The sequence below is a fragment of the Egretta garzetta genome, unplaced genomic scaffold, assembly GCF_000687185.1.
Source record: "Egretta garzetta isolate BGI_Z169 unplaced genomic scaffold, ASM68718v1 scaffold98, whole genome shotgun sequence".
Lineage (NCBI taxonomy): Eukaryota > Metazoa > Chordata > Aves > Pelecaniformes > Ardeidae > Egretta > Egretta garzetta.
The window spans coordinates 1,533,049-1,544,453 of NW_009260611.1; the positions used below are offsets into that span (position 1 = coordinate 1,533,049).

General features: G+C 40.0%; 1 protein-coding gene across 1 annotated transcript in view; it reads right to left on the minus strand.

The window, feature by feature from the left end:
* The window catches only part of LOC104131696 (mitochondrial intermediate peptidase), an 83,688-nt gene that overhangs the window by 48,240 nt on the left and 24,043 nt on the right, over positions 1–11,405 (minus strand). Inside the window, exons 12-14 of the mRNA XM_035900435.1 lie at positions 3,968–4,121; positions 2,915–2,992; positions 1,706–1,910 (exon numbers count right to left, since the gene is read on the minus strand). Coding sequence (XP_035756328.1) covers positions 1,706–1,910; positions 2,915–2,992; positions 3,968–4,121 — 437 coding nt within the window. The remainder of the gene's footprint in view (positions 1–1,705; positions 1,911–2,914; positions 2,993–3,967; positions 4,122–11,405) is intronic.

The following is an 11,405-nucleotide window of genomic DNA, read 5'->3' on the forward strand; positions in this document are numbered from 1 at the left end:
CAGAAACAGCATGACTGACCTCCGAAGCTGCTTTTGCAATGCTAGATCTGGAGTGAAATCCCCTGGGACGCCGGAATGCCTGGAGCTAAGGCAACGCTGAAACCATACACAGGGGCTCATGGAAAGTTTGAGCCTCAAAATTAGCCATTTCCTGCCCCTTCAAGACTTTAAGACATGTAGATGAATACGATTCACCACCACAACAGAAGAACCTCGCCAAAGCAGTTACTGTGGGCATATAAGTAACCCTGGAGGTCAAATACAGTGAGGCCGTATGAGTGGAAGGGATGGGGGAGAGCAGTTTACCATCCCAAGGACATTCATTTGTTTTTTGTCCAGTAGTGACATACTTGCAAACAGCCCAGAATATTTTAAGTGGAAGACTTAAGAAAGAATATTTTGTCACTGGGTGCAAAGTATCTGCTGATAACACCTAACTCTACCACAGACTCCCCTTTGTATCATTAGCAAAACACAAAAGTGGTAAAACATAAAAAAAAAAAAAAATCCTTCAGACAAAGGAGCTACAATTTCATCTGTTTGGTTGCGATTTTTTTTTCGGTAAGTAAATGTCTACTGCAAATGGGATTTCCAACACACTATTATAGAAAAGGATATGCCAAGCTGTCTGCAGATTAAAAAAGTAGCATGCCAAGCAGCTTCAACTAGAACATGTCTTTGACCCATTTGCCACAGCTGCAGAAGGCCACAGCAGCCTGCAAGCTGTCAGCTAATACACTCATTACCACTGCTTGAGAGGGGGGACTAAACGAAAAAAGGCAATATTCCTTTTCTGTGCATCCACTAAGCTGCGAATGCATATTTATTCATGTTCATTTACCTATGATAAAAAGGCCTGCCAGTTAATCATGCTTGCAAATACAATACATTTTTAATTTATCAACTTTGCTTTGATCAGAATCAACTAGAAAAGGCCCGGCTTTACAGATTTTCCATATTGCCAGTGTACGCTCTTTGCAAGAACTAATTTACTAATTTTCCTTAATTCAGTTTCCTAAATAATTTCCAACCCAGGATTCATTATGCTTTTGCACTAGAAACAAGCTTAGCTTAATTTATTTTCAATCCTCCAACTATTCCGTTATTATAAACTGCACATAGAATCATAGAACCATAGAACCATAGAATCACTTTGGTTGGAAAAGACCTTTGAGATCATTGAGTCCAACCTTTAACCTAACCCTGACATCCCACCACTAAACCATGCCCCTAAGCACCTCATCTAGCCTTCTTTTAAACGCCTCCAGGGATGAGGACTCGACCACCTCCCTGGGCAGCCCATTCCAGAGCCTGACAACCCTTTCTGTGAAGAAGTTTTTCCTAATGTCTAGCCTAACCCTGCCCTGGCGCAGCTTCAAACCATTCCCCCTCGTCCCCAAATCTGTTACCAGGGTGGACATCTGTTGCCAGAGTGGACACCACCACTAGAATAAAGATCAGCAATACAGAAAGAAGAGATCCTTCTCTTAGGAGAAGAAGAATATTCAAGTATTGTTTGGTTGGGTTTTAGATAATATCTGGGGATCTGATGTTGTATTTTCAAGTCATCAAAGATGTAGAAGTATCAACATGACTCAACCACTTCTGGTTCATCCTCTTTTTTTTTTTTTCCAAATCTACTTCCTTCTTCTAGAAATTGAAAATTTAACTAAAACAAAAAAAATCACTATTCTAACTTTCTTACCAGTGACATGTTGGTACCGAGTTCTTCCCAGCATAGAATGCATAGCATGTCCCATTTCATGGAAGAGATTCTCCATCATACCAGGACTAAGTAGCGTTGGTGTACCCCTTGTTGAATGGGGCAGGTTAAGCATAAGAACAACTACAGGCAGCTGGTACTCTCCATTTTCCCTTAGCCTGCCTCCACGAACTGTAAAGTGACAATCCTTTTCAAGATAAAAGCAAACATATGGACAGTCAATGTCACTATATCAATGATATTAAAACAATGATGAAATTATTAAACTATTAAATGAAACCTAACCATATACTCAGTTACACAGGTTGAATTCAATGATCATTAACAGTGTTGTTCAATAGCAGCACACTGTTTCTCCATCTTTATTATTTGCTTCATATTCGTAAGGGAACTACCTCACTCCATAAAGAAAAGACTGTGTTGCTTTTAGAAAATGAAATTTTTAAGAATTATCAAAGCCTGTCCATTTTTCTAAAAAATATCACTAGCCCAAAACAAATTTACTGATGTGCCAAATCCATAATTTATAGATTCTCATTCTTCAGCAGTAACTTCTTTATAACATATACTGCACAGCACTCCTAGTATATTGTAAAATATCAGCAAAACAGAGTAATATATTAAACATATAGATTTAAAGATTCTCTACCTACCACCTCTAGTGAGGTGGTAGTTTAGAGATGCTTCTACAGTGAAGTGTCTATTGTACTGCATCATATAATTTATATACTGGCACTAGGCAGCATGAGTGAGTGAGCGAGCCGCAACCGTTGGAGCCATCTACAGTTTTAAGTAGAATTTTGAATAAAAATTAGTTGTCACTATGAGCTTCCACCTTTAGAGAGTGTTAAAATTTCAGATTGTTTTTACTTGTAAATAGTAGGCCAGAAAATAGGTGTTTAAAAAGCTACCATTTCTCTAAACAAAATTCTACGACGTTTCATAGTGCCTGTCTTTCCGTAGAACAATGAGTCTGAGTTCAGCCGATCAGGTGATGTTTTTTAAATGAAAGTTTACTCAAAAAAACATTCTACCTAAAACCACATTTGAAGTTACAGACTTTCCCCATTTAAATTTAATTTATTTTAAATTGAGATAAATTTTACGAAACTTACATTGAATGCAAATGGCCCTAACACTACAGTCATTACTCAAATAAAACCCATGCTGGAATCAGATCATAAATCTTACCTGGTGTGGTTTATCAGGTCGCTGAAAGAAGTCACAATAGATGTATCCTAGCAAACCTTCAGTTTCATGAACAACAGCCTGAAGAAAAAAAAAGTAGCATTTCTACAGTGAAAGCACTGATAAGATGTGTAAATTGAAGATGGAGTATTCGAATACAGAGATTTATAATGAATAAATGACAAATAAACTGGGCATAACTAATGTAAAATCTGTTGGCAATTTTAGTTGGAAAAAAAATATATATAAGATTCACAACTTGTCCCTCAAACTACAGCCACTTCCGCATTTCACTCAAAACTCATTAGCCACAGATCAGTATTGAAAGTAACACTGTCTGTAGCCCCTAAATGACTTCTGAGAAGTCAACGGTAACAGAAGCTGATTTACTATGGAAGTAAAAATACAAGGAGTAAGGAATAGTTATAAATTGACCCACAGGATATAAAATAAAGAACAGCAGCTCTTGCTGGAGGCTGGAGGTGGAAAAGCAGTGAAGAAGATCTGGCAGTGAATACATGGAGGGAAGATAACAGAGGAACTTGAGAACCTGATGAGTAGATTATTGCTCGTGTTTTTATTTCCACCCTCCTCTAAAAAGAGGGCAGAAAAACAAATTTAAAAACCAATCTCAAAGTAAAGATGACATACAGAATAAAAAAATGAAGCAAAGACAATGACTGCTAGAATATGCACCTACAGCATTCTACTCGTCTACAGTCATCTACAAATTGAAACAAAAAAAAACTAGCATGGCTCATTTAGAAGGACAGCTTGAAAGGTACAACAGTAATCTCCGAACAGAGAAACTGCTTCTGATTCAGGCACCCTTCACATGGAGACATATTATAAAGGCCATAAAATACCAAGTATACACAAGGTACTTCAAGAGAGTATACAGCTCTTGCAGTCTAACTTCAACTAGAATTAGACAACTAGTGTGTAGATAGGTAACCAAGTAATTTAAAAACAAAATCTGATTCATGGCTCAGAGGAACACACCAGCTTGTCTAACTTCCCTTTGTTGTTTCAGATGCGGGTAACAAGAATACTTACCAACTTTCGAACATCTTCAGACCAAACCTCTCCTCTCTGTGTCTGTTCAGCATAAAGGGAGATTCCTAGCAGACGACTGAATAAAGAGTTCAAACCCTCCATGCACGCCCCAAGAGAGAAAAATGGGCAGTACAAGCCAGGATCAATGTTATACCTAAGGAAATAGAAGAATCCCAAACCAGTCAGTTAGTTGAGCTACGTAAACTACACCTCTTCACCTCCAAGTCATAGGATGTGACAAAATACACCAGGTAAGCCTCAAGGCCCTTACTGAGCATGTTTGGCTTTATTTTTCAAATAGTGAAACCAAATCACAGACTAGTTATGGCACAGTGCTCCACAGTAACTCAATTTTTCTTATATTCAAATTTGGATACCAAATTCAGCAGATGTTGACTATGAGATGTGGCGAACACATAGCTCAAACAGATAATGGCAACACCTGGCTGGCCCAGGCTGTGGCTTTTGATCCACAAGAGACCACCGGCACTCAAGTGCCATTCCCATGCCAAAGCTGCACCATGTGACTGATCAGAAAACAGAGTTGGCTTTGGCTGTGGTGTAGGCCAAAGAGCAGGAAACCAACCAGTAAGCATGGCTGACCCTGCAGTCTCGTCATTCACTGGAGCAATAGAAACACCAAGGAGACACAGTCACCTCCCATGCATGAATCACCCCTCAAGCTCTGGGGACTCTCTGAACCACGTGGAAAGTATCTTACAGCCTCGAGCCACATGAAGATTTTAGTATGTGACGTGGACTTCAAACATGGCCAAGCTTCCTAAGCCTAATATCAAAGAACTAAGTATGTTTAAGACACTGTAGCACAGAAGACACACTTTGGGAGGAAGACGCCATGCATCTGCATGCACACACACAAACTGAGAATGAACAAAAAGCAGTTATAAAAGTAGTTCAGAGATGTATGCAGCCTACACTTGGGCTCAAACTTCCTGAGACTCTGACCCTAAAAAAAGTAAACAAACTAATTACAAGTGTATCAAGCAAACAAATGCTTTGCAAACTTACACCTTCCACAAGCTGCTCAGGGCCACACAACTCTTTGGAAATGACAGCAAAATCAGAACTGGAATCTGCTTGTAGTTGTGTGTGCACCCCAAATTACAAAAATGTTCTTGCTCCCTCATTTCACATTCAAAGTCCAAATGTTAAATAATTTTATACCATTTTCTTGGGTCTCAGAGCAACAACTGTTGAACTCTAGAGAATACAGTCCCTCCTTTCTATCTTCTTTGATGCTCTTGTGCTTTTGCTTCTTAATGAAATGGTAACTAGTCACTGAAATGTAAACATGCATCAGCTAGACTACAATAGCTGGACACCAAAGACGAGAACCATGCTATTTTAAGGCCTATGATCAAAAGGCTTAGTTAAAAACTAGCTGTGAAAGAGTCAGCTAGTCCCTATCCACTTACCTGCCCTTTCTTCCTTCCCGCTCCCACACACAAAAGACCTAAAAACTGGGGATCCCCCTGGGGATGCTGCATTTGCCAATACAATTCACTACCCAGCTTCGCTGCACTCTGATGCACAGCAGGGTGGGGTTCTTTCTCTAAGCCACAGCACTCATTCTTGAATATGTCACTGTATTTTGTTTTATTTTTCTAGTATCCTTTATATCACCATTATCACATACTCTAGCAGCATTTTGCAACTACCATAGCAACATCTGTCAAAAATACAGGTATGCTCAGTTACAGGATTTTGCTCATTTTCACACTACAAACGCAAGAAGCTAAACCCTATGTATTCCATTCTATTTTTAATTATATTAGAACATAGAAAATAAAATAGATTTGGCCTTTACCATACTGACACAACTTCTTCAAGACATGTAGCAACACATAAAATTCACTCTGCATTCTGCAATACATTTTCCTTCTTACTCAAAAAGAGTCTTCACACCAAAAGAACAAAAATAAGTATGATATAAATCACTTCAAGTTAGATAAAAAAGAGTGGAAGCAAGCCTCTAAAACAAAGCAGAAGACATGAGTTAATTTCCATGTAATAAGTCACAGAGATCTGGAATACAAAGGACACTGCTTTATCCTCAGAGTCCCCAGAAGCATAGAATTACAGTGTACGTGTTGAGTATCCTGAGATGTTTAAGTCAGTAATTCCTAAGAACTACAGCTCCTTCAACTTTTTGGAAAGCAGTGTAGGTAAGCCTCAGATGTCTCCAGGCTTTTATAGTATCACCCTGTGATCACTTCCTACTCAGTTACCATGAAAACTTAAATCCACTAAGTGTTTCAGTCCTCCCGATTCTTCTCCGAAGCTTTCCCTGCATACAGACTACAAGACCTGTTAAAACGATCCTTCTATTAAAATGAAAAATAACACCTTTTAGCAACAAGTCATAACAACCTCCGTAATAGCTTAGGTCTGTTTTTTGTCACATCACTTTAAACTTATACCATCATCCTACATACTACTATGAATATTAAGCTCAGTGTCCCATTTGTAATTCAAACAATCGCTTTTTTAACCAAGGACTGACCATAAATGAGAAGTTCACTACAAAAGTACTGTCTCAATAGAAGTTTACTGTAATGTGCAGCAGGATTTCTCCACATACACCCCTCCAAGCTGTGAAACATGATTATCCTTATTTTTAAAATGACAACGTTTATTTCAAAATAAATTAAGGATGAAATAGTAGGCAATGATACTCTTTTTGTATAGCAAAAAAATTACATTAAAAAAAGACAAAGTTATGCATCATAGTTCTAATTCAGCCTTGAGTTGAGCTAGATCTCCTCAGCTAAATCAGATGAGCAACATTTATTAGTTCTGGCTTTGCCCCAGTGCTGCTCGTCCCACACTAATTTCTGTGGAGCCACTCAAATTTACTGTACCTTGGTTTAGGTTCCATAAAGGTTTATTAACATAGGTGCAGCAGAAAGCCCACCTACCACACTATCTCAGAACCAGAGAAGTAATACAGACATACTCAAGTGGTTTCATGTGGAAGTTGCATGAGGGCTCTTTGCATGGATTTTTGCAGAGCTCATTTCCATCAGCCCTGCCAAAGCTATGCTGACCATGTGCAAAGCCCGTTTAGTACCGTCACATCCTCCTCCACCCAGACATCCAATATCATCCAGGGTTTCCCTGCCATTTCTTCCCTCTCAACTGGCAGAGGAGAGCTGATTGTACGAGGTATTTCAAGAAAGAACCTTTATGATACAATACTACAAACACACATTTCAGTAAATCAAAATTTAACTTCACCAAAAGCTCAGATTTTCACAGTTGCAGGAAATTAAACCATATAACTCCTACAAGTGAGTTCAGCTGCTGGAAAAGAGAATACGAAAATGGTAAGAAAGTCAAGAAACAGCACCTTTGGAAACACTTTGTGAAATTAAGCCACATTTACACAGGAAGAAAGAAAAAGCAAAAGAAATGTGGTATCAAGAGAGATCAGACTGCTCAAAATTTTCTGAAGAGCAGAATTTTTTTCTGATGGACTAGCAAATCCTGGGAACCATTTCCAAGCCCATGAAAGACAAGAAAGTCATCAGGAGTAGTCAGCATGGATTTACCAATGGCAAGTCATGCTTGACCAACTTGCTAAACTTCTGATGAAACAATTTGCGTGGTAGACAAGTGTAGAGCAGTGCACATCATCTATCTGGACTTCAGTAAGGCCTCTGAAGCTGTCGATACATGTGCTGGATGAGCAGACAGGGAGGTACACTGAAAACTGGCTGAATGGCTGGGCCCAGAGGGAGGTGATCAGTGCCAGAAAGTCTAATTGGAGGCCAGTGGCTAGCAGTGTATGCCAGGGGTCAATACTGGGTCCAGTCCTGTTTCATATCTTCATTAATGACCCAACTGATGGGGCAGAGTGTACCCTTTGCTGATGATACCAAACTGGGAGGAGTGGCTGATACACCAGGGGGTCGTGCTGCCATCCAGAGGGACCTCGACAGGCTGAAGGAATGTGCTGACAGGAACCTTATGAAGCTCAGCAAGAAGTGCACAGACCTGCACCTGGGGAGGAACAGCTCCAGGCACCATTATATGCTGGGGGCCACCCAGCAAGAAAGCAGCTTTGCAGAAAAGGACCTGGGGGTCCCAGTGGACACCAAGTGGAACATAAGCCAGCAGCAGGCCCTTGCTGCAAAAAAGGCAAATGGCATCCTGGGCTGCATTAGGCAAACTATCGCCAGCAGGCTGAGGGAGGTGATCCCTCTCCGCTACTCAGCACTGGTGAGGCCACACCTGGAGTGCTGTGTCCAGGGCTGGGCTCCTCAGTACAAAGAGAGACATGGACATAATGGAGAGAATCAAACAAAGGCCCACTAAGATGCCTGATGGACTGGAGCATCTTTCCTATGATGAAAGGCTGAGAGAGCTGGGACAGTTCAGCCTAGAGAAGACTCAGGGGGATCCCATTAACGTGTATAAATACCTGGAAGGAGGGTGCAAAGATGACGTAGCCAGGCTCTGGTCAGTGATGCCCAATGACAGGACCAGAGGCAATGGGCACAAACTGAAACACAGGAGGTTTCCTCTGAACATCAAGAAACACTTTTTCCCTGTGATACTGGCACAGCACTCGCTCCTCCCAGAGAGGCTGTGGAGTCTCTATCCTTGGAGATACTCAAAAGCCACCTGGACATGGTCCTGGGCACCCAGCTCTAGGTGTCCCTGCTTGAGCAGGGGGGATGGACTAGATGACCTCCAGAGGTCCCTTCTAACCTCAACTATTCTGTGATTCTGTGAAGAAGTCATATGGAGCCTAGGAGTAAGACCACACAGCTGCAGTATGAGATAGATTCCAGCTTTAGCAGAGGAAGACAATGCTTCATACTAACTGCGAAGGATTACCACACTCAGTTGAAATACTGGATTAATGTGTTTGCTAGGGGGCGAAGAACTCTGAAACTACTTTATGTTTCATTTTGTTTCTCTCAAAAATGCAGACACATATTAGCAGGAGAAAGCAGTGATACTTCTTCATGGATAGAAGAGCTGACATTAATGTATTACAGAGAGAAGATAGGTGCCTGTTTCTTCCTCATTCTCAGCACTCCTTGAACATGTGCATTGTCCCCATGGATTTACCCAATGATGAAGAGGATGGGGAGAAAGCTTTCCAATAGGTATTTTGTAATACACTGTCACTATCCAAGGCGGGGGGGGGGGGAAGGGGGAATCAGTCTATAATAGTTTTGTCATTTGCAAAAGCAGAATACTTATCCACCCACACATGAAAATAGGAGTAACAGACTATGCTGGCTTAAGGCAGACTCCCCAGGGGAACTACACAAAGTTACTGTCAGTTACTTCTGGTAGAACACTGTCAGGATCAAATCTCTACCAGGTTTAATGAAAGATGTGCATTAATATTCCTCTTGCCAACAGAAAATCGCAAAAAAAACCTCTGAAAAACAACAGAATGCAAAAAAAAAAAATGTTTCTAGTTCTGATCTCACTTATCTCTCCACCAGTGTACAAAGATCAAAGACGAGGATACTGAAAAATCCTCAAATAGCACTACTGCCTTATGACACAAGACTGATACTTAAATTGCTTTTGGACAATCCTGACAGGAGTCAGTGGTGATTATTATACCTTAAGTACCTTACCTGGCATCCATTATTTGTTTGCTAGCTAGGAGTTACAAAGAAAGAGGTTAAAATATGATAGATAATATAAAGCAATTTTCACAACCAGATGATAATAATCAATAACACACTTCAAAATGAGTATTTGGTACTGAAAAAAAACTACTGCTCCAGGAAGGGGAAAGTACATATTCAAAAATCTTTCTCTAATACCAGTCTATACCCACTAAGCAGTAATCATTCCAGACACCAAACCACAGATTTAATTCACAAGTTTTGAATTTGGTCCTACCTCATACATGAACTCTCTTTTCACAAATCAAGAAAGAGCAACTATCACTGAAAAAAGCCTAACCCCAAACTTGCACCGATTCCAGGAAAACTTTCTCTTTGAGCTTATTTAGGAATAGAAATTAGCCAAAACCTCAGCTATCTGAAGCTGATGTCCTATAACCAAAAACTCAGTTCCTGGAATTATTATTAATAGATGATCTTGCCTTTCAGTGGCAAGAGCAAGCATATGACCGACTCTTTTCTGAGCTCCACCTTCAAGATTTAATGCTACTCACTGCAGAATAAAAGGTGTAACACTAGATAAGATTAGAGGACAATAGGGAAAAGGGAAGAAATTAATTTAGAAGACTTGAATCTTTCCCAAAATAAAGAATACTCAATGAACAGAACAGGAAATTCTACAGTCTCTATTAGAACTGTAAAACTGAAGTCTGGCTGGAGGGTGTGGGTGGAAAAATATTTGGAAGAGTTTACAGACAAACTACACGCTCCCGTATTGAAGATTCTTGCTTGATTCCAGGCACTCAAACGGTAGCAGCCATTACCATCTTCATCGTTTCCAGATGACAGGAAAAAAGCATCTGTTTGCTAGCAAATGATTACCCAACCTCAGTTATTCACAGCTTCATCACCTTAGTGAAACTGCAAGAACACATTTCCCAGGCACAGTATTTCAGTGTTCAAATTCATGCCAATCTAAAAAACCATAGCACAACTTCTTGGCAGCAATAGGGACTGCAACTGTGACAGCAAGCCAAACTTCTCTTTCCTCAGAATTAAACTTCTAATGCTGTTCAAGGGTCTTGGGCTGTATCTTCAAAACACTCTCTGACCTGGGCCAGATTATCTAAAAGACCACATAAAACTCCAAGATTAAGACTTCTATCAATACACTCCTTTAGCACTTCAAACTGCCCTGTAACAAAGACAGAATTTGTCTGTGTAGGATGCAGAGCCTTTTTGAGGGCTGATCCAAGACTGTAAAATTAATTTCTCCTGAAGCTAAAGGCAAAACTCAAAGTTCACCATCTTCTACCCCAGGTGTACGGTGTTTCTTTGATCATTTTTTTCAAATGTGAAACCAAGTATATCTGAAAATGCACACAAAAGCCTCCCAACAAAACCCTACCAAAACACCAACACATTCCACTGCACATTACTTCTCTATTGATAGAGTGAAAGAACAAAAACTTTAGTTAATAAATTAACTGATAGTGACTGACTCTATATAAAAAGGAGCAGATTTTCCAAAGTACTACAGCTTAGCCTGCCCCTGGTGCTAGTGCTCACTGTCAGAGCACTGGTGAGAGCAAAGCAATTGTCATAATCCACATGTTAATAACTGTTGATGACCCTACTGTGCATGTAATTGTTTTTATTATACTACATGTTAAAGTAGCAGCCATTCTAAGAATCACTTTATGCATGATTTTCAAGCTATTATCAACTGTGGGCTTGGACAGTTGTCTAGCTTTGCTCCTTCTACTTAAAACAAATAGTAAAAAAATCCAAATAAAACTGCAAGAAGCAGCTGCTTTAAT